Below are 21,563 nucleotides of genomic sequence, written 5' to 3'. Positions count from 1 at the left end.
CGAATCAAGTAGCTACTGTCCGGTGACGGACAGCCCTGCATGCGTCTTTCGAAGCCTGCTACGGACCGAAACAAAGCAACATCTTCGACTCCCTTCCCAGGTTCGCGTTGAAGTTTGACGTTGTTTTAACTTTTAAAACATTGTTTAGCACCTTTCTCCCGCTGCCATATGTTCTGCTTAGCTTCAAATCAATTCAAAATCCTATGACAAGCCAGAAAATGGCCCGCGAAAGGAGTGAAAGTGCACAGGGGCCGGCAGTAGGCGTCGAAGGTGGTATCGATAGGGATCCAAAATTCGTGGTAGGTGGCAGAAGCAGGCGCTGTTGTTGATAGTTATTAGCTTAATATTATTGTACGATTGGATTGTTTCTGTAAGAAAAGGCAGGCTCGCTACATAGCGAAAAGAAGACATCATCAAAGATGCAATATACGAACCCATCCGAGTGCCCTTGTAGGGTCAAAGCTTCATCCGAGCAGACTTTGTTCCTATTGCATGGTTTTACTGCAGCAGGATGAAGCGCGATGCCGCGGCTGTTTACGCGAAGAGAGTGTTGAAGAAAATTCCGCGTCCTCTTCGCCGCTACCTTTCCAGCTTCTCCGCGACATCACCGATACCAAGTCTTGCGATTCCTTGCCCACTCAGGTGAACTGTGCGAGTCGGTTGTATTCAATCGCCGTCATCATGTCGGATGTACCGATGTACGATACGGCCGGCTACCAATCATTCGTCCACCAACTCGACCCCCGCATCCGACCTCTGAGATGCACAAAGGAGCATCTGGAAGGGCGAAAACACACCATCATTCGTTTCACGACCCAGTTCTACAAGAACAATGAACAACTCGGTCAGTCAATCACCCGCAGCGTGGTGGAGTTCTTCTGGATCGACGAGATATGGAGGCTGTACCCAACGGACCACCCCGAGAAGCGCCGTCTGATTGGCCAGGTAATCGAACAAGTCTAGGCCGTTCGATCACTCCTGATAGGATACTTATGCTCAGCAGGCGCATTCTCCAAAGTATGAGGTTTACTGGCAGAAACGACTCGATGCCGAGGCCTTCAAGGCCAAGAGGGCGCGCCAGAGCTCTGCAGAGTTCTGGTCCTTTCCTCGCCAACTCAGTAACGAGGAGCAGAAAGACAAGGGAGTCGTGCTTCTGGGTAACCATGATTGGGAGTATATCCTTCCAGAAGTTCAGCTCATGCCGCTCTACCACGTCTTCTTCTTGGAACTTGCGAAGAAAGTCAAAGCCGCCAATCCGAGGAAGTCTTTGACTATTGAGCTGATGAGACGTTTGTGGCGCCTTTTGATCAGAGAAGTCTACGACTTCGTCAATGAGGCGGAAATTACGGCAAAGATGGAAGAGGTACGTCCTTGCCTGCGAATATTTTGGGAGGTACCTGACCGGGCTTATTTTACAGGCCAAAGCTGTGACGGACGACGAGTTTGAGAAAGCAATGAGGGTTGTTCCAGAAACATTGTCAAAGAAGCGTAGGATCTCTCCAGAGAGTGACACCAAAGCCGATCCTAGCGAGAGCCAAAGTCAACAGTCGAAGAAGAAGAGGACCGTCAGGTTGGCGGAAACTGACGGCTCAGGTAGCCAGACCGGTGAGTGCCTGAAGGCTTCTTATCTATTCGATTCGCCGTGCTGATAGTCCAGGAGCCAACAAATCGGAGCCCGAATCCTCCACAGGACCCAAATCGTCAGCGGTAACAAACGGGCATCAGACCAGTCAACAACACCGAATCTCCGGTCCGAGACCCCAAGATCCTCGAGCTAACAAGGCGCAATACCGAATTAACAGCAGACCTGGCCACCGCAGAGCGGCAAGTCGCAGAGCACTCGCGTGCAAAAGAGTCAGCGGACCGAAGATGGAGTAGCCAACACGGTCAGCTGCAGGCCGCAGAGCGAGACGCTCGCGAGTTGAGGAAGGCCAGGCCGGACTTGGCGTACCACATGAAAGCGAGGAAGGATGCGGAACAGAAGCTGAAGAGCCAGCACAGCGAGCTGAAAAAGGCCAGAGACAAGGTCGCCGACCTGGAACACGAGCTGAGGACGGAGAAGGGCAGGGCTGCTCGGTTGGGAGCGTCGTTGGCGAAGGCTGGAGTTGGATCCGGAGGCGAGAAGATCACGGAGGCGGGGGGGATGGCCTTTTACGTATAGTGCAGTTTATGTTGGGGATACGTGATGGCGGTACTTGGCTTCGTTCGCACATGGAGCAATTCATGTAGAGGAGGTCGACGCGAGGACCAGAAAAGGCAGTCGTGGTTGGGAAAAGCAAGGCCAAGATCCTCTGAGCACGGAGAACCAGTCCTACATTTAAGATCGTAGAATGAGGACGACGATATCGGTGGTTCGACGGGCTAGTTTTCTCTTCTACAACGGATAATCGAGCTTTACGGCGCTAAGGTATTGCTGGGTCCTGGCGGAGCTTTGTTGATGTCGGCGTTTCCACTGCACGTTATTGCAGGACGGTATATCATGTATGTGGCAAACGTGAGTGATCCATTCAAGGCAGATCGATTTCTATGAGTACCACATTAAAGCCAGCAAAAACAACCCCTCTCACGTCGGATAGATAGAATCTCCGGAGCGCAGGGATAGAATTGGTGCCGAACACAGGGCGATTTCCAGTACCCTATCCGGCCAACGTGGCAGGTATTCGTACACACACCCAGCACAACCCCATATCTACCTCGCCTCCTCCCGCAAACACTCCTCCAACCGTCCCCTAACCCCCCGCCACCTCCCGCATCTTCAACCCCGCGCTCACATACATCGTGAATATCAACGCCGAGCTGCCGACATAGACGACCGACCTGACATTCGCCACCGCCAGGGTCGTATTGTTGATGTACACAAGATTGTACACGACCCTGCTGGCGATATACGCCATACTCAGCGCATTCAGGTAACCCGCGTCCAAGCCGGCGGCATTGCCCGCGACGACGCCAGCGGCGAAGATGCCGAGGTTCTCGAACCCGTTTTGCTGGGCTCCTTCGGCGCGGATGATGGTCTGGGGGAGGGGGGGTGGAGTTAGCTTTGTTTGTTCGTACCATACGGATTTACAACGTGCTCATGCTCATCTTGCTCCCTCGAGCAGTCGCTGATTGAATGGAAAGGGGGGAGACAGTGTGGAAATTCGGGCATACGTCCTTCGTTGCCTTCGACAGCGATTGATCAGAGGCGACGGTGTTAGTCAGGCTGCGCGGTTGGGTATTATCGAATTTTCTCGAACTGGCTGCTTCGTAGGTTTTAACTGCAAAGACGTGGGGGACTAGGGAGAGGATCCAGGCGATGGGGATAGAGTAGAAGGATAGACCTGGAGTGGTTGGGAAGAATGCCATGCTGGAGATGATTATTATCAAGACTGCTTTGTCGATGGCAGAAAATGACTCAACGGATTTGGGAGAAATATAGCAAATGAAGTCTGGACGTAGTCTCAGTGAGTGATTCAAGAGGCCGAAATTTCGTCACCCTCCTCTTTCAATGTCGTCACCTGGAATGCCAAGCCACCAGATGACTTTCCTAGCGTTCTGACACTTTAACCGAGCGACTAAAGGAGAGATTGGTGTCACTACTGTTGGCAGGACGTCGACGTGAAGTTGTCTAGCTGGGCGTATAGAAAGTGGATAACTGATAGAATTGAAGAATGCTTTGATTGAATGACTATCGTACGAAACAGGGTATAGGCAAACAGCGCGCAAAGACAGGCTCCAAATGGCTAGAAGATCGAAGGCCGCCACACTTTCACGCAATCGCGATAGACCCGTTTCCATTGACAACAATGCAACAACAGCAAGGGAGATATACGAGCTTGAAAATTTCTGCCAGCTGCATTAGGCAGTGCCCATGACAGTCTGCATAGGGATTTGGCAATCAGCAGTGCCATCTTAAGAGGGGTTCCGAGCCTTAAAACGTCTCTGCAAAGTAATACTCCCCAGACACGTCTTCAGGCTCGAAGTTCGTTTCCGAAAAGAGGGTTTGGGCTCGGAAAATACGTACCTTCATAGCGTTCGGAAAGAACATAGTCTTTCCCTTCACCATCCTCACCACCGCACTAGGAATCCACCATCCAAATGCCGCCCCGACTCCATAATTTGGTCCTACCGGCACAAACTGCGTCTCCTTCGTTGTCAGAGGCTTGTATTCTTTTACTTTACCCTTCCCACCAAGTTCAGCGACGATATTGCCAACGGTAACAGGTACGGCGAAGTTAATGTACATGATGCCACCTGGAGAGTTCTGTGCCATATCACCCGCCACCCACACATTCTTGAGCGAAGGAACGCGCGTGTAGGCGTCGCACACTACCCGACCTTGATCGTCGAGCAGGGAGGAAGGAAGATATGAAGAGGCGGGCTTGCGGCCGGTAGCGACGAGAAGCATGTCGACGGTGCGGGTTGAGCCATCACTCAGAATGACTTTGGTGGTGCCATTGCCAAGATCGTTGCTATCTGTGAGTTGAAGGTTGTGCTCGACCTTGACACCCATCCCTTGGAGGAACTCTTGCGCACGCTGGCCGATGGAAGGCCGAAGGCCTTTGAGGAGACGTTCGTGGCCGGAGAGAATGGTAATGTCTTTGGGGGATGAGGTCTGTTTGCCGTGAAGGTGGCCGATTTCTCCAGCTGTCTCTGTGCCGGCTGTGCCACCGCCAACTATCATTATGCTTTTGACGGAGGAGAGGCGGGATTGGATGTCTTTGTAGGCGTCGAGCGTAGGTACGTGCGAACCCTGGTAGCTATAGAGTGGGCTAGGACTTTTTGAGCCTGTTGCAATAACAAGGCTGTCGAAGGAGATGGTGTTGGTAGTAGGTGCCACCTCTTCTTTCTCGTTCTTCAATTTGTAGAGCACCATCTTCTTGTCCATTTCCACGCCTGTGATCTCTGCATGTACGAAGTCGAAAAGCTCCGAGGAATATTGCTTGAAACCCTTTTCGATGGGAATGAAGGAGTCCATAATGTCTTTAGGATAGGGCATGAACATGGCACGGGGGGCGCCGACCGAGAACCAGAAGTGGGTGCTATTAGTGATCATGGTGACTTTGTAGGATTTGCCTGTTTGTGTCTTGAGGCCCGGGAGAGCTTTGAGGAGGCCATGGGCAACGCCTAGTCCTGCGTATGAGCCTCCTAAAATGACAATGTTGTGAGTGTCCGACATGTTGGCTGCTGCTGGAGATTGACGGGCACGCGGGGACGGTTGAGCTGCAGGTTACGATTAAGAAGCTTCAATGCGAGTAGAGCTATCTATAAGTAGCTCGAATAGCTCGGCGGAACGCGTTGAATGAATTATTCAGCGAACGCGAAATCTGCTTACTTACATATTCTGGGTCCTGGGGACGTGGGGAGGCAGCCATGATCTCCATTCTAATTAAAGTGTAATAATAATAGTAGTAGGTACTAAGGTATGGAGCGGGATCTCGATCTTAGGGGAACGGCATGCATCTGAAAGATTCATCTGGACTCGGAGCAAACGTGTTGGCTTTAGAGTAAGGTTTAGTTGCGGGGTTGAACCCTAGAAGTCATCCTTTGCATTTGGTGATTAGTCAATCATGCAAGGCAGTCTTTGCCGGCGTCGTCTTGGCATCTACCGTTCCAAACGGCTATCTTTGTTTTCGCAGGACGTAGTGGGTATTATTGACACTCAAATAGATCGATACACACCTCGATGACTTGCGAAACTGGTGCTCGTGGTCGCCGCGGATGGAGAAGGTAAGAAGCTGCGGAGAATCGTGATCTTGACCGCAATGCAACTTTGATCAGGCTACGCCACAGGCGCTCAGCGATGTGGGAACGAAGGTTGCAGGAAGGGATATGTTTCGCTTTAGCTGATGAACAGTGTGATTGTTTCAGCCATGATTGCCCAGCACACAGTAGGGAGTTTCAGACCACACTTTTTTTATTTTTCAGGTTGTGGGAATTTCAGCGATTTGCCACCAACTGTTGGTGGCAAATCGCTCATTTTCCCACAACGTGAAAAATCCACGCCATCCACCAATGCTACCCTGGGGTAGCATTGGTGAAGAAAATCGGCCTATTTGGTGGATTTCTCGTGTCGATATTATTCTACATCTCTTAGCAAATCTATCCAATTAGAAGGCCTTCCTTCTTACCACTACTACTATTACCTCCCATTGCTATCACCTCCCACACGTCTACGTCTTTCCTACCGCTCTACCGTCCTTCCTACCGTCCTTCCTTCCTACCACGCCGTCGCAGGAACCCCCCTAACCCTAACCCTAAGGATTAGGTACGGGGAAGATTACACGGTTTTCTCGGGCAATAACTAAGCGGATTTATCACAAATCCACCAAAGAAGCCTATTTGGTAGTGGGGGTGTTCAGACCAATCCATTTTGTCATAGCTGAAAGTCTGAATATTTTCCACGATTCCACAGCAAAAAAAAAAAAGTGGTCTGAAACCCCCTAGTAGGCAGGCAGCCGCTAGAGTTTTGCGGTTCCGTGGTGTTCCGTTGCCCCACCTAGCGGGGTGGTAGCACGAGGTCCCCTAGGCCACAATTTCTGTGGGTCTGGCAATCATTCATCACGCTGTCATCACGCTGTCACGTCGATGTGCAATCATGGTGCACCAACACAGCCTGGACCAAACTTTCATTCATAAAACCACGACTCACGAATATCACATTCGATGGACGCGCTTGGGCAAGACTACCTCACCAGCTCTCGTCTTTATACACGGCACGCCATGGAGCAGCGCTGTGTGGCAGGATTTGGCGACAAGTCTTTCCACTCACTATAATATCTATCTTTATGACCATCCAGGTTTTGGCATTTCACCCCCATACCGCCGCTTGGTGGATGCAGCGGATCGTGACAAAGTCGACCTAGATGCATCTCTCGTCCTTCGTGCCGAAGCGACCGCTGCTCTCTTCAAACACTGGGACATGGCGAGTCCACCTCACGTGGTGTCCCATGACAACGGCGGCCTGGTCTCCTTACGCCTGCTTCTGGATCATGGTATAAAATTTGCGAGTTTGTGTCTCATTGACGTTGTGGCGATTGGTCCGTTTGGGTTGCCATTTTTCAAACTCGTCGCCGAGAACGAGGGTGTCTTCACGGCCATTCCGGCAAACCTCGTTGAGGGCCTTGTGCGAGCCTATGTGAAAAGTGCGACATGCAAGTCATTGCCCAAGGAAATTGAGGATATGCTAAGCGCCCCTTGGCTTGCGGGTGGGATGCAAGGATCCGACAAGTTCCTGAAAGAAATGGTACAGGCTCATTACCGGGACGCTGGTGTACTTGAGAACGAGTATGCTCGTGTCGGAGGTCTATCACCAACCAAGATTATTTGGGGGCTAGAGGATGCTTGGATACCGGTCGAAACAGCTCAAAGGTTGAAGAAGGCACTGAACGCGGAGCATCTGGTCATCATTGAAGAAGCAGGGCATTTGGTTCAGTATGATCAACCGGGCAAGCTTGCTCTCGAGGTAGGACTGTGGCTCAGCAAACACAGCAAGAATGAAATATAGCACAGCGTATACATGAGGCCGGCGCCGAAGCTGCAGATCAGGAAACAAACGACGTCGAGATCAAAGGACAGGCTTGAGGTATCTGACTATGTATGGAACCTGAGCATCATGAAGTGTGCAATCCCATCTGCGAGAACTTCGGTTTGGATTGGAACAGTTTAATCGTGCCGACAACGGGTTACAATCTAAAAGTACTCCCACCCTACTGCCGCGAATCGAATATATCGTACGACAGCTCTGTCGCCGCTCTAACGAAATCATTGAATGTCGTGGCAAGAGAATCTTTCAATCTTCTGAAGATACGTTATCTTCTTTCTAGCTAGAAAATAGTGTCAGTGACAGTGCTGTTCAGTATACTGTAGACCTCGTTAAATGACCCTGCTACTTGACACTGAGCTGTGATGACCTGATCCCTCCGTTGATGGCATTCATCACCATTCTCATCGATGCGTGAGTAACAAGCGTCACCGCAGTGGTACCGAGAAAATCAGGTTACCTACCGACTTACGTGCCGTATAGCTCCCAGCCGACTTCCACCCCACCCTTGCCAAAACCAACCACCTGCGGCTACACATCCCAAAGCCTCATTCCGCCTGGTCTCGAGTAAAAAAACTTGATCAACAATCGGGTGAAACCCCTTCTGCTGGTAAAGTTCCACAGCTTCCTCCAAGCGATCTTTCGGCCCCGTTCCCAATGCCCTCGGGTGTGCCATCCCGTCGCAACGACGAGCACATTCGTGTCGATTCTCCTATCGGCGTCATCCCGCTCTCCACTGAGATCACCGATGGCAGAAATCGTACCTCCCCGTTCGACGCAGGCCGAAGCTCTTCGCCAGTGTGTGCGGTCCAGCTTGCTCGAAAAAGATATCCGCGCCTTTGGCTTCTGTGATTGAATCGGTTGCAAGGATGGATGGATAGACTCTAGGCATGCTAATGAAATGGCTGTGTTCGCCTATCTGAAACCGAGTCAGCCACGGGAAGAGTCTCATTGCTCGTCTATTCCATGTAAGATGCGGCCCCTCGGTTGTGGAAATTATGTTCCCATGTCAAAGAGCAGATATGCTGTTCTGACGAGGATTTTCCTCCATCTGCACGCCAAGACGGTCTGTGTTCAACACGCCCCATTCCCATCCCACCAGATCCCAAATTGTCTCGCGCCGCCCGTATCTCCTTCGATATCTACTCCTTCGCCTCTGTGCTGAAGTAGAGCGTTCTGAAGGAATTGAAAACACTCCTGCTTCTGCGCCACGGTCCACCCTGCTGAGTCCCTGCGATCGAACATCGTCCCAGCCAGGGACACTGCGCGGTTTCCGGATCGTCGAAGTTGCAGAAGCGTGCATCCGAGACGAACGATCGCTGCGGCCTTCAGAATATTTCCTGCGAAGCAGAGTAGCTGTCGCGTTAGGTGACCGGCCTCCTCAGCTCCCCGGTCGTACCTGCGAGAAGTGGCGAAGTGGAGCCGTTCCAAGTCGATCTGGATGCATTGCACGCCTGTCAGCTTGCCGGAAAAATAGCTCTGCAATGCTTCACGGGTCGAAGGACCGTCACCATTGGTCCCCGCTCCGGATACGAAGACGGAAACGTGACACCCGGCTTCGCTGTTTGTGACACCTTTCACCGAAAACGATCCAGTCGTCGAAAGAGAAGATGTGGGCGGTGTAGCAGAAGCGTTTTGCCCCCGTCGTAGATTCTGGCGGCACAGTGCGCAAGGAGGCGGGAATTCCAGCGTGTGCCTCCAAGAGATGCGCCCGGAGACGGCACGGAAGGACTTGGGCGAGATGGACGGAGGGGAACATGATCGGGGAGCTGGAGGTGGGCAGGGTCAAAGATGGGCTTGAGCGTGCGGCGCGTTGCCGCTGTTTGCTCTGGTCCCAGGCGACGGCCAGAATGTAGAGGTATGGGTCGGCGCCATGCTGGGTATGAGCAAGACTGGGGATAGGCTTGGTCACGGATGATAATAAGCCATCTGCAAAAAGCCATGTATTAAGAGGATGCAGTCGTTGAGCAGGCTGTGAATGAAGGGGAGGAAGACCGTGCCAGTGATCAGCCTGCTCTGACCTACGATGATGCTTATTGAACCGGCGAGGAGGTTGTAAACGATGATGGATCTGGTTGGCTATCTGTATGGCAGTCGCGGATACATCTGTGTAGTCCACTCCTTAGACTTGAGCAAATAAGCACGGGAACTTGATATGTCTTGATGAACAAAGAGATAGTACAAGCCAGCCGCAACTCCTCCTTCTCAGCTGACGGAGCTGTGCTATACCTCTCTCCTTGAGATAGCCCTAGCAACTGTGGGATCTAATGTCAGACCATCTACATAACTATCGTTCGAACAGCACTTTTCCCAGCCAAGCACAAGCCAAGCACAAGCCTCCTGACCTCTCCCGGGGGTCAAGCACCCTTTTCAGTCACAGGTTCTTGCTCTTCTTGACGAAGCAAGTATCTTCTGATATACCCTGCCCACTTCTGCTTTTGCGCCATCGTCCATCGGTACTTGCTCCCATCCTCGGTTGTCAAGTTTATCATACCTGGGTGCCAAATGTGATGATCAGAGATGGTCACCGTCACGGTCCTCAATCTTAAGTCTCTCAGTCTTCGTAGACTCCCCAAGAAAGAGCTTTCTGCCGGCTCTCGGAATTGCCACTCCTTGAGATGGTCGTCCTCAAAAGGCCGTTGTTCTATATCAATAAAGACATGTTGCAGACATTTGAGATTCTCAGCAATTGCATCAAACGCCGCGTTCCAACCTTCTTCCGCTGCCTTTATCAAAATAGAAAGATCCAAATGTAAACGGCGAATAGCAAGCTTTCTTATGAATGGTACTCGTGAGTTCATGCTGAAAAGGCAGAAAGACAGAAAGTCCCAGGGACATGTGAATGACCAGGTGTTGGCTGAGAAGGTAATCGAACGCGCCTCTTGGTATGTCTGCCGGCAGCAACGTAGGAGGGCAAGGCTAAGCACAGCATAAGGTTCAGTCGGGGGGTCAAAATGACTTGGACATCGAAAGCAGTCCTGCCGGATCATGCTGACATCGTAACAGGCGTGGTGTCTATCTCTAATGTCTTCCGAGAACCATAGTCCCTTTGACGCGGCGAATGTTTCATGGGCTTCCTTCTCGGAAATCTTCGCTTGGCAAAGACGGTGAAAGAATTTATTCTCCTTTCGTTTTCTTTGCACGTGAATGAACTGGCCCCCCAAGACCAGTCCGTAAATTCGGTTTTTAAGTTCTTGCGGTAAACGAAGAAGGCAGGAACTAGCGTTCTTTGCAGTGCTGACGATAGAGAATGTCAGCCTGAGATCACAACTCATAGATCTAGTCCAGAGTCCTGACTGACACTTCTTGAGTGAGCGGGTTTATTTCAGCCGGGAATTTCCACTGACGAGACGTGTCCGAGTCGTCCGGCTCCATCCTAACCACTACGGCGTAAGTCCTGGAAGCTAGAGCTCATCGAAGACGTGCAGAGTCGAGGGCGGCAATGTGGACAGGCACGACCGTGGTAGGGCAACGAGCCTGATCGGTCGTGTGGATGACCACGGCGTTGTCTATGAAGGGGTCAAGCCGATGAGGGAAGTCGTAGGTGAAGAGAAGTTCTCGCAGAGAACTTCGCTGACGATAGTAGTAAAGTCGACGAGTGTAGCAGGACGTTGTAGGGAGGAAGGTGCAGCCTGTTATCTAGATTGATCTTGTCCGTAGAAGATGGAAGACGGGAAAAAACCGAGAGGCGGATATTAGGTAATTTATTTTCGCGGGGCGAGGTGGCTCTAGTACGATACTTCAACAATTGGACTTTACGGCTGGTCAAGAGCTTGAAAGCTCTTAGATTCTTGCACCAAGTCTGATAGTTGCGAACGAAATCTTCCGTTTCTATAGAATGCCTTACACTTCTTCCTAGTGACCTTCTTCTCTGTACCATGCTCTCTCCATAGTAACACAGCAGCAATCAAGATTAACGATCTCGAACCTATTTGATTCAACATCTCATTCAACTTGGTCCCTCGCTGTCACTCCCTCCCTTTCAACCGAAGAACTGCGTGTCTTGAATCGCCAGTTTCACCTCCTCGACCCACATTTTCTTCTCCTCCACAGTCCAGCGACACGAGATCCAAGCAGTGGAAGCCCCCGCGAGATTTGCATCTGACATTCTTGAAAGGTGACGGTCGCTCACAACGATCATCGTGGACTTAGCCGGCGTCTTCCCAAGAATCGCAAGGCAGTCCAACACCGGCCTCATTGCTGCTTCCTTCTGCTCAGCGTCGGCGCAAATAGACCAGTTGGGTCGCTGATCCACATTGATATAGACTTTCTCGAGTAGTGTCATGTGTTGCGTGACGGCGTTGAACGCTTGACCCCATCCGTGAAGATCGTGATTGATGTGAGCTATGTCGACGTGCAGGCTGCGAAACGCTGTATTGAAGTTCACGCCGCATTGAACGAGCAGGTGTATAAAGGTTCGAAGATTGCGGGGCGTGTGGAAAGAGAACGTGTTGGTGGAGTAGGGCATGAACCGCGCTTCGTTGTAGATTTGGCGGCAGGCATGAAGCAGGTTGACGTCCATCCTGAGGGGGAGTGTAAGCGCTGCCCTTGCGCTTGGAAGGACCGCAACCCGAGTGGCGCAGTTCGATGCCCTTGACGTATAAGCTGCTGCCATCTTCGGCATCGAAGCGATGCTGAGCGTCCTCCTCGGAAGTTTGCGAGCAGCAGATCTGATGGGTGAAGCGCCGCTCCTTGATATCTCCTTTGGTTGAGTGGACGACGTCGCGTTTGAATTTTATTAGGTCTCGCTTGATGTGCAGCAAGTTGCCGCCAAGAACGAGCCCATAGATGCGGTTTTTCATTTCCTGCGGAAGCCTGAGAAGTGGCGTCAGTGAATTGGCGGTGGTACTACTCTCGTCAGCGTGGTCTCCACAAGGTTCAGACCCAGTAAATACATGGCAGCGGTTGTCTCCAGATTGGGCCCTGCGTTCTTGATCTTTCTATGACTGCGTAGCTTCATCTTGCCTCTCGACTGGTTCCTGGATCTTGAGCGCGTTGAGGATTTCTTCTTCTTTGACACTGATGCAACCTTTGTCAAGCGACCTGCCGAACGTGTCGGCACCATTGCGACTGGTAGCGTGATTGGTTCGATGTGATGGGTCGGTGGGGCGATTGTTGATTTATTGAAGTGTTATTGGGCCAAGGAAATCGAAGTGGTCCTACCCTACTTTTTCAAAAAAAAAAGCCTCCAAGCCACAAAGCTGTTTCAAGAAGACCTTGCCTGCTGATGGCTTGTCCGAAGAAAAGCTCCGCGTTGAGTACAATGAAGAAGCCGGCTGGGTATTTAACATTAGATTCCAGGGCAGTCACGAAGGAGGTATCGGGTGAGAATAAAGCAGAACCACCGGGACGTATTCTACTGGATCTCCAGCTCCCAACATTAAACCTTACGCTTTACCAGCCCTTTGAAGAAGTCAAAGCTATTGCTGTCACTCTGCAACGTCCATATCTTCCCGGTAGCTCGATCCTCCCAGCCTAATTCTTCCGCAAGTAGCAACCCCCAGTCCCTCGTTATGCCCTTGATCCGAGCTCTGACACCTCCTTCGGCCTCAAGCGTCACGATCTGATCTGTGTGCAGCCAATGCTTGTAGTACATTTGCTCAAAAGACTTGTCGAAGCCGGTTTGAACAAATTTGCTGTACAGCCCCGAGAAGGTGGTGAGGATACGGGCAAGGAGCTTCTCGAGCGTGAAGGGCGAGGGAGGCTTGAGAGCGTTGAGTGAGGTGGTGGGGGCGGCGTTAGTGGTGTTGAGGCCGATACCTATGACTGAGAGAAACTCGGAGGAATCGTAGTGAGAATTGACCAAGATCCCGCCTATCTTGACAAGATTATTGGATAAGGGATCAATGGCATCTGGTTCTATTAGTATGAGATGCTGGCCAGAGATGAAGACAAACACTCACAGATGTCATTAGGCCATTTCAATTTGACCTGCATGTCCTTGTAGCCAACATCATACGCCTTGATGCCCTCCACTATGGCCAATGCCGCAAGATATTGCAGAAAGACGACTGGGGCGTGGGAAGTCAAAGAGACTGGATGGCGAACGACGGTGGAGAACATGAGTGACCCAGCAGGCGAGACCCATACGTTGGAGCCACGACCTCGTCCAGCCACTTGGACGGTAGCGGTCGCAGTAAAGCCAGCTGGAAGTCGTCGAAGTATCTCAGTGTTTCTGTTTTTTTTTAGCTCCGAATTACGTTCATTGCAGCAGAGAGATTGTTGTACTTCTCAAGCATGGTGTTGGTGCTTGTGACCACTTCCCCATATAATATACTGTTCCCAAACCTATCCTTGGCTTCTTGGGTCTTGCTTTCATAGTGTTTCAAGTTTGCGTAGAAGGCATCGTGATTGAAGTATGGGGTCTCCTTGCTTGGTGGAGGCTCCTTTTCGTGCACGACTAGACGCTTGACGACGGTGTTATAGTCGATAATTCTATCCTCGTCATCATCACCATCGTCAGTCTTCTCACTCTTTTCACCAGTCAGAGCCTTGGCTAGGGAGCCGAGTGACCATGCAGAGGGCTTCTCCAAATGGAAGGTGTCATTCTCATCTTTGATGTACTCTTCGTCATCTACGATAGACACAATCTCTTGCAAACCAGCCATTATGTCTGAAGTCCCATTTGGAAGCACTGAAGACAAATGGAGTCGGGAAAGGGAAGGTACCGAGGTGGTCTCCTGGCTGACTTTCAGACCAAGCTTCAGCAAACAAGCTTTCAAGAAATCCGTCCTTTGTTTGTCATGTTCAGCCAACTCCTCCACGATCTTAGCGTAGCCACCTATGTCCGAATCGCGATCCAGGTTGACGGCAGCAAATCTTGTAAGAAGTAAGCATAAGGAATGTGCTTGCCACTTCCGTAGCTTACTCTGGATGAGGAGATGTAAGTACGGCAGCTCCATCGCCGACCTTACAGTACACTACAGCCGCAGTACCTTCGCCCGGATCAACCTTCAGTTCCTGGGTGTAGCTCGCTAGGACCTCGACGCCTTTTTCTAGGAATTTTGGAGCATCAACGAAGACACCACCTCCGTTGTAGTATGATCTGAAAACATCTGGCAAAGACCCTTTAGTCAGTCCAGTCTTCGATGCTTTGAGCTCAACGGCTCTAGCGCCCTCTTCGCTGTGGTAGACAAAGCCAGGAAATGCAAGTCCTCTACAGGTTCCTGGATAGAATGCAAGTTCACGGTCCCCCACGACTTCGAGTTTTTGGTTGCCTTCTTCGAATTCGCATCTTTTGCTCCCGTAGTAGGCACCAGCGCAAAACCCCATGTACGAGCCGCCTCTCTCGACGTACTGGCTAATCCTACGGTTGCCCTCTCCATTTAGAGTGCGACAGTAGCCTAGGTCTGCACCTCCAGGAAAGACAAGCAGAGCACATGAAGCTGTCCAGGGCTCCTTGATAATAGCATTTCCATCAACAGATATGACAGCATAGTTGGGTGAGAGAAGGCGCCGAAGACTGTAGACGCAATGTCGAACAGCTTCTAGAGTGCATCCATTACCTGAACGGACCCGTAAGCTTAATAACATGAGAACGATGGACGATGGTTAGCGGTTCAGCATCTTACCTGAATAGACAAGTACGTTCATCCGTTTGGTTGCCATATTTCGGATATCACTGAGCCAAGGTTTTCTCCCGATCGTGAAAGTCAAATCTTCAACCGCAGCACTGTACTTTGAAGATCCGATGTCAAGCTCCGAAAAGACCAAAGAGACACAGGGATTAGAAGAAGATGACGAGCCAGATGAGTGGTAAATATCGAAAATCCAGAGATCCAAAGCTCCAAAGCTCCAAAGATCCAACACTGATTGTGGCGGTCAGGGACAAGAGAATATTCAGCACAGGTTGCTCAGGTACAGCAGATGCAATCTGACTCTCCCTCGATGCCCGTTATCCTTGCGGCTGACTTGTTGAAGCTGAACAAGCAAAGATGAACGACTGCTACTTCGATAAAAAGGACTGGAGGACCTGCAGGAAGGAGGTAAGTTTCTGCTGCTCGAGTAGCCTTTCATCAAAGGATTCCAATCATCTAGCCAACGAAACCATTTAGAAGAAGCTTGCTGATCCGGTCTGTATACATATAGATGGAAATCTTCAGAGAATGCTGGAAGAGGCAGGGGAACGATCAGAGGACAGAGACGAAGGACGCTTAAGACTGACTTCGCAATTGCCGGCTTCGATATGATTAGATCGGCGGTATCTGGCGGAAACCACAGCCGCTGTACTTATAATAACAAAATCATTTCTTCCCAATCAATAGACCAGAACACCCGTTGGAGTATGGTGTCTGCCGGCGTTCAAGAGCGCATCATGTGATCAGATTTCTGTAGATTTCGCCACCCGTCCCAAAAAGGCCTGGCGTGCGCCAAGACAGGGTTCAAGCTCGACTTTCTCCAACCTCAAAATCCTGCCTTTGTTTCCACACAGCCAATTCCATGGCTACCATTACCCTCCAGAGGGCTTCCTGGTGTCTACAAATTTCAAGGACGTCGCGTACTTTTGCTGTTAGCTTCACGACAGCACTGCCGCGCAAAGGCAAACCTCGTCATCTCCCACAAGACTTCTCCAGCCCCCTACGCGAAACCTCAAATCCTCTCCACTCTAGTAGAGAAGACGCTGCACGACGATCTACAAGACAGGCTGAAACTAAACGAGCTTTTACTTCAACGAGGGTCTACCGGGCCCAACAAGAAGCAGCTTCGCCAGCCTCAAGACCGACCTCTCTCGATGCCCAACAACCTCAGCCTCCAGAATCAATTTTGCCCGACACACGCGATCTGACTTCCGGCCTCAACGACCAAAACGTTTTTCTAGACGAAGGCGCTCGCCAAGTCGATTGGACGCGCTCGTTCCACGGTCTCTCCAATGAAGCTTTCTCGCCTGAAGCCGCAAAGGTGCTGCTTGCGCCTATAGAGCCAGATGAGATCGAGGTCAAGCCGGATGGCATCATATACCTTCCCGAGATCAAATATAGAAGGATTTTGAATCAGGCTTTTGGGCCAGGAGGATGGGGCTTGGCGCCGAGAGGAGAGACCATCGTGACAGCGAAGGCTGTGACAAGGGAGTACGCTCTCGTTGCACTAGGAAGGTACAGTTCGACTGTCACAATCTTTTCCGATATTTGGCTTGATACTCTACTGATCACCTTCTCTACAGGCTCGTATCCGTCGCTCGCGGGGAGCAAGATTACTTCTCGCCGGAAGGCATTCCCACCGCAGTCGAAGGATGCAAGTCTACAGCTCTTAGACGCTGCTGCAAGGATCTCGGTGTGGCGAGCGAGTTATGGGATCCAAGATTCATTCGGAAGTTTATGGCGCAGCATGTGAAGGAAGTCTTTGTCGAGCACCAGGTCACAAAGAAGCGAAAGAAGATGCACTTGAGGAAGGATGATTCGATCAAATATCCTTTCAAAGAAATGAAGTATGGGTCTTGATAGTTGGGGAATCACCGTGGTGTATTCCAGAGGAGACAAAAGGTGGAATGAGGGTTTGCCATTAGCATTGCACGGAGCAAGGAAACTCCAAGGGTCAGAGGTATACATGGGTCATTTACCCTATACATCTGGACAATCAGCACGTTCAACAAGCATACTTCGTTGGGCCAAGCCATCTACATGCTATTATTGCCATCCCCACCAACTGTTTGCTGATTATTTATATGCCGAAGCTCGCTATGTTCGATATCTCCATAAAGGATTTTTCGACACAGGTAAGCGCGAATCCCTTGCCTCAATGTTTCCCCTGGATCATATCTTTGGACAGTCCTTGGGGCACCTGAATACAGAGCACTCCTATGACCAGTGTAACCCCAGATCCCATATTCAACTTTCCCAGTGGTTGTACACGCGTTCATACAGCTGTTGGTGCATCATCATGAAGATTCGCAACGGAAAATTGTCAAAAGAGATTGAGTCTTTGAACTCGGCAACTCAAGAAATGTAAATGCTATCAAAAGGTGTCACTACCGCAACACGACTTAATACCAAGACAGCACTGAACATAATGCATCATCGCCGCTCATCCAGTCGTCTTCGGCAGTCAGAAACATGAGTTTTGGTTATATTATTGGTGGTCATTTCATTCACATCTACCGAGGCAAGCGTTCCAATGATACCATTCTATGCTCCGCACGAATATCTGAGACACAAAGCCCAGGAACACTTCTATGCAACACATCCGGGATCATTTGAGCAGCCCGATAAGACCCATGGTTTTCGTAGTAGATCGAGCCAAGATGGTAGTCGACATCACGAGTGCCAGGAGAATTTTAGCCTTGCTATTCTACAAACTTGCCGCCAAATCTATCATGAAGTCAAGGACGTTCTCTATTTCTCGAATACATTTTCCTTCCGGAATCCACCTGCTCTTCCGCTTTTCGCGAGCTCGCTTCTCAAGTCCTCGGCCAACCCACGCTTTGCAACTCGCAGCCTTCATCTCAGCATCCAGCTCCGTCACGGCAGCGACCACGACGAATGGAACATAGCCATCAGACACATTCCAATCTACATACGAACTGTCCAGAGCCTATGCATCAACCTGAACCTGGACATCGCTGACCCGGACTACTTAGTTATTCAATATAGCGCGATTATGAGCTCAACATTCCATTTAGTCGGGGAACCATACCAGCTACGCTTTTTGCCGTTGAAAACATTGGTGGTGATTGTGGCGGATGAGGACTGGGCAGTCACCCGACGCCGGGAAGAACGGTTCAGCACTCTTGAAGACGAATCTCCAGAAACAGGAACATGCGAGAAGGTACACCATTTGTGCAGGGAGTAGGTCAGATAAAACTACACTTCCAGCAACATCTTTGTGTCTAGAATACTTCCATCCATATACTCGAAATATTTTGACATAACACTGACCTAACACTTCTTCTCGGGTATTTAGCGTCTGTAGCAACTCGCGCTTTCCTTTCCCTTCCTTACTTCTCGCCAATTCCGTCAACATCCAACCTCTCTGAAAACCTCGTCTTCAGACCTCTTCTCTTCATTTCATAAGCCCACAAGTATACTAACATCTCCCTCAGAACATGAAGCTGCGTAGTGGAGCCCAAGTTGTGCAATTTGTCAACGGCGGCATCGCGCAGAATACCAAGGTATCTCAAGCGATGTAAGCTCACTTCTCACGCGTTCACGCAACTTGCTAACCTTTACAGCGCTGAGCACAACGCGTCCTCCCCTCTCCTGATGCTACCACAAGAGATCAAAAACCGCATTTACTACTTCGTCTGTGGAGGGCAAATGGTGCACATACTCCAAAATGACAATGACTACAACCACGCTCATGGCGATTGGTCCGTGAACCTCACCCACGCCATATGTATCGAGCCTACCTCCGAAGAGCAGATCCAGAAGGACTTTGACTCCGCAGATTCGGATGTAGCCTGGAACATTGCTTCAGTTGAAGATCGACATAGGGACTGTTACAAACCTCCACCAGAGCAGGAGAAAGGTCCCAAGCGCAACCAGCTCAGCTTGACTCTACTTCGCTCCTGCCGTCAAATTTACATGGAGGCCAGTACGATCCACTATAGGAACAACACATTCGCTATCAACTGCCACGATATTCTTGAGCGCTTCGTGAGAGGCCGCTTCCAGAATAAGCAGAACCTCGCTATCCGAAGTCTTCACCTTGACGTCAGTGTCACCCATGTTAGCAGCGTAGATGCCTGGTCCGAAAAAATCAACAAGGCGGTACTTAAGCGTCTCAAATCTGTGCGGCATCTCTACCTCAGCTTGACACAGGTTTATTGTACATGCTCTGTCGATGTCTGCGCCTATGAGGGATCTGAGATGACGGAACGTCAGGGCAAGATGTTCAAGAAACTCAGCAAGCTGCCACTAAAGGAAGCGACTCTGGTCATCGATGATGGAATGTTCTTGAAGCCGCTGAACCCTCACTATGCGAACTTTTATGATCAGATGGAGCAGCAATACCGCTGGACTTTGAGGCAAAAGCAGGAATTCTCGAAGGAAGTTAGGGACGCCTTGCTTGCGCGAGGAGATGTGAAGAAGAAAAATTAATGGGAAAACCAGCAGGACTGTGATGTTGAGATTCAAGATACCACACATGTGTATTTTATGGCGGTCAAGTGAAGGTTCGAAGCAACTACATCCAATTGAACTCACATACACCGAGTTGCTACACGGCTAAGATCTCTTGCTCAAGCTCACAGTAGACTATTCCAGTAATGTAGTGACTCAGTCCCCTCGTCAAGTTCCAAGCTCTGCGTATGTGAGATCAAGCAATGAAGAGTATAGGAGCTAAGAAGACGCCTTTTCGCTGGTGATTTTCTCCAGGCCTGACTGCTGAAGCAACCATTTACTTCATCCGCCTCCAGTAAATTTCGCCTACTACAACTACCGTGTGAAACCTAGTCTCAGAATCTTACGATCCAATTCATGTAGGCGTATACCTCACTAAGACTGCCACACTCTGGTATCGATGAGGTATATATCCCCTATCTGGGCCTGACCCTAGCATGACCACCCAAATAGTACGACTGAACGAGTACCCTTTCAAACCTCGTAGGAGTTACTAAAGCCACTGATTGTAAGCCATGCACGCAAACTGTAGAACGATCGTTTAGGTCAGGTTTTAAGTATGAGAGGTGTGCACCCTGGAATATGGGAGGTACGCAGTACTATCCCCTAGAATTGCATACAGAGCCTGAGTCAACAGTAGTCCAAATACAGCTTCCTTTATCGATAATGCAAGAAAATATACGAGTAGATCGACTTCAAGTGTTGTCTACTATTCCGTTCTACTGCCAAGAAACTAGCCGTAGCAGTCAATATTTGGACTGTCGCGACACTGCTTCCTACCTATATACACTACAATTCAATGTGAACACAGTCACAAAATTCGACAATATGCGGTGCCTATACACAAAGGGCACTAGTCCATACACACTGCAACTCAATGTGACCAACATGACAAGGGCGGACAGTATGATGAAGTTGGGGAGCCGTACCCACGACGATGTGCAGCTAGCTTTGAATCCGAACGCTACCACGGCCATGTCAGACTTCCAAACTATCAAGACAGTCATGCGTGCTAACTTCAGATAGCGCTCAACATAACTCTTCGACCTCTCTGCTCAAACTACCGCCAGAGATCAAGAACAAAATTTACGAGCTCCTTTGTGGTGGCCAGCTCCTTCATCTCGACCAATGCTGGATTGGCGACACGCTCCAATTCACACATGAAATTTGTCAAGCAGGGTTATCAGAACAAGCTGCCGATGATCTGTTCAATGCCGACACCACAGCTCAGTGGTTTGTGGGCGCTGTTGAAACTCGCCACAGTGGATGCTTTACCAACTCAGAGCATATTGAAAAGATTAGTACAAGCTTTCTCGCAACATGCCGTCAAGTTTATAACGAAGCACGGCACATTCCGTACTCTACAAACACGTTCGGTTTCAGCAAAACAAGCATTCTTGACCGGTTCAGCAACCATCTGGAAAACTTAGGATCTGGACAGCATTTGGAGATTCGCCGTGTATTTCTTGATATCACAACCCGCGCCTTCAACGAAGAGCGACTTTGGCAGGTGGCAATCACACAGTATCTAATTCCACGCCTCCCAGCTGTGCAGCGAATCTCTATCAACTTGAATCAGTGGTATCACGCGGGCGTTATCGGATGTCGGACACCAGCAGAGTTTGAGGCTCGTCACCGTTCGGGAAATTATCTCATGTCTGGTCTTCTAGAACTTCGGAAGCTACCGCTGAACCGGGCAACTTTTGTGATCAGTGACGCGGAGATCCTTTGGGACCGGCGTGCGAAAATGAGCGCTGACCTGATACCCCAGTACCGCTGGACACTTGCAGAGAAAAAGGTCTGGGCGCGCTATGTTAAGGATATTATCCTTCAAAAGGACAATCAGCACGCTACACCCTCAACTACGGCGGTCGAAAAGGACACGGTAGCTGGAAAGATGGCGCTTGGGTTAGAGTCTTCCGGCAAAGAGCAAGCCGATTGAAAGCTGGGATTCCGGAGGAAGAGGGTGCGATAGCTGTGACATGGGG

General features: G+C 50.3%; 12 protein-coding genes across 12 annotated transcripts; 7 read left to right on the top strand and 5 right to left on the bottom strand.

Moving 5' to 3' along the window:
- Positions 1 to 492: 492 nt before the first annotated feature.
- Positions 493 to 2,161, top strand: HO173_008052 (uncharacterized protein; the record flags this gene model as incomplete). The annotated part of the gene is made up of 5 exons (XM_037309952.1): positions 493 to 945; positions 1,004 to 1,363; positions 1,419 to 1,605; positions 1,658 to 1,729; positions 1,803 to 2,161. The coding sequence occupies 5 exons, from the start codon at positions 493 to 495 to the stop codon at positions 2,159 to 2,161; spliced, it is 1,431 nt and encodes a 476-aa protein (XP_037163249.1).
- A 568-nt stretch (positions 2,162 to 2,729) lies between these two features.
- HO173_008051 (uncharacterized protein) lies at positions 2,730 to 3,345 on the bottom strand (the record flags this gene model as incomplete). Its single annotated transcript, XM_037309951.1, has 2 exons — positions 2,730 to 3,014; positions 3,151 to 3,345. 2 exons carry the CDS (start codon positions 3,343 to 3,345, stop codon positions 2,730 to 2,732), a joined length of 480 nt encoding a protein of 159 aa, XP_037163248.1.
- A 492-nt stretch (positions 3,346 to 3,837) lies between these two features.
- On the bottom strand, positions 3,838 to 5,158 carry HO173_008050 (uncharacterized protein; the record flags this gene model as incomplete). Its single annotated transcript, XM_037309950.1, has 2 exons — positions 3,838 to 3,858; positions 4,004 to 5,158. 2 exons carry the CDS (start codon positions 5,156 to 5,158, stop codon positions 3,838 to 3,840), a joined length of 1,176 nt encoding a protein of 391 aa, XP_037163247.1.
- Positions 5,159 to 6,577: 1,419 nt separating this feature from the next.
- Positions 6,578 to 7,486, top strand: HO173_008049 (uncharacterized protein; the record flags this gene model as incomplete). The annotated part of the gene is made up of 1 exon (XM_037309949.1): positions 6,578 to 7,486. The coding sequence occupies one exon, from the start codon at positions 6,578 to 6,580 to the stop codon at positions 7,484 to 7,486; it is 909 nt and encodes a 302-aa protein (XP_037163246.1).
- A 4,018-nt stretch (positions 7,487 to 11,504) lies between these two features.
- HO173_008048 (uncharacterized protein) lies at positions 11,505 to 12,137 on the bottom strand (the record flags this gene model as incomplete). The annotated part of the gene is made up of 1 exon (XM_037309948.1): positions 11,505 to 12,137. One exon carries the CDS (start codon positions 12,135 to 12,137, stop codon positions 11,505 to 11,507), a length of 633 nt encoding a protein of 210 aa, XP_037163245.1.
- A 213-nt stretch (positions 12,138 to 12,350) lies between these two features.
- Positions 12,351 to 12,587, bottom strand: HO173_008047 (uncharacterized protein; the record flags this gene model as incomplete). The annotated part of the gene is made up of 1 exon (XM_037309947.1): positions 12,351 to 12,587. The coding sequence occupies one exon, from the start codon at positions 12,585 to 12,587 to the stop codon at positions 12,351 to 12,353; it is 237 nt and encodes a 78-aa protein (XP_037163244.1).
- Positions 12,588 to 12,902: 315 nt separating this feature from the next.
- HO173_008046 (uncharacterized protein) lies at positions 12,903 to 15,130 on the bottom strand (the record flags this gene model as incomplete). Its single annotated transcript, XM_037309946.1, has 5 exons — positions 12,903 to 13,375; positions 13,426 to 13,697; positions 13,751 to 14,341; positions 14,391 to 15,027; positions 15,094 to 15,130. The coding sequence occupies 5 exons, from the start codon at positions 15,128 to 15,130 to the stop codon at positions 12,903 to 12,905; spliced, it is 2,010 nt and encodes a 669-aa protein (XP_037163243.1).
- A 128-nt stretch (positions 15,131 to 15,258) lies between these two features.
- HO173_008045 (uncharacterized protein) lies at positions 15,259 to 15,679 on the top strand (the record flags this gene model as incomplete). Its single annotated transcript, XM_037309945.1, has 3 exons — positions 15,259 to 15,379; positions 15,443 to 15,507; positions 15,611 to 15,679. 3 exons carry the CDS (start codon positions 15,259 to 15,261, stop codon positions 15,677 to 15,679), a joined length of 255 nt encoding a protein of 84 aa, XP_037163242.1.
- Positions 15,680 to 15,961: 282 nt separating this feature from the next.
- On the top strand, positions 15,962 to 16,959 carry HO173_008044 (uncharacterized protein; the record flags this gene model as incomplete). The annotated part of the gene is made up of 2 exons (XM_037309944.1): positions 15,962 to 16,614; positions 16,683 to 16,959. The coding sequence occupies 2 exons, from the start codon at positions 15,962 to 15,964 to the stop codon at positions 16,957 to 16,959; spliced, it is 930 nt and encodes a 309-aa protein (XP_037163241.1).
- Positions 16,960 to 17,632: 673 nt separating this feature from the next.
- On the top strand, positions 17,633 to 18,307 carry HO173_008043 (uncharacterized protein; the record flags this gene model as incomplete). Its single annotated transcript, XM_037309943.1, has 1 exon — positions 17,633 to 18,307. The coding sequence occupies one exon, from the start codon at positions 17,633 to 17,635 to the stop codon at positions 18,305 to 18,307; it is 675 nt and encodes a 224-aa protein (XP_037163240.1).
- A 253-nt stretch (positions 18,308 to 18,560) lies between these two features.
- Positions 18,561 to 19,554, top strand: HO173_008042 (uncharacterized protein; the record flags this gene model as incomplete). Its single annotated transcript, XM_037309942.1, has 2 exons — positions 18,561 to 18,640; positions 18,687 to 19,554. The coding sequence occupies 2 exons, from the start codon at positions 18,561 to 18,563 to the stop codon at positions 19,552 to 19,554; spliced, it is 948 nt and encodes a 315-aa protein (XP_037163239.1).
- An 849-nt stretch (positions 19,555 to 20,403) lies between these two features.
- Positions 20,404 to 21,517, top strand: HO173_008041 (uncharacterized protein; the record flags this gene model as incomplete). Its single annotated transcript, XM_037309941.1, has 2 exons — positions 20,404 to 20,552; positions 20,602 to 21,517. 2 exons carry the CDS (start codon positions 20,404 to 20,406, stop codon positions 21,515 to 21,517), a joined length of 1,065 nt encoding a protein of 354 aa, XP_037163238.1.
- Positions 21,518 to 21,563: the final 46 nt, after the last annotated feature.

The sequence above is a fragment of the Letharia columbiana genome, assembly GCF_014066305.1.
Source record: "Letharia columbiana isolate WasteWater2 chromosome Unknown Sc0000027_s0, whole genome shotgun sequence".
NCBI classification, from domain to species: domain Eukaryota; kingdom Fungi; phylum Ascomycota; class Lecanoromycetes; order Lecanorales; family Parmeliaceae; genus Letharia; species Letharia columbiana.
Note: the sequence above shows the minus strand (reverse complement) of the source record. Positions and strands in the feature narration are given on the sequence as shown.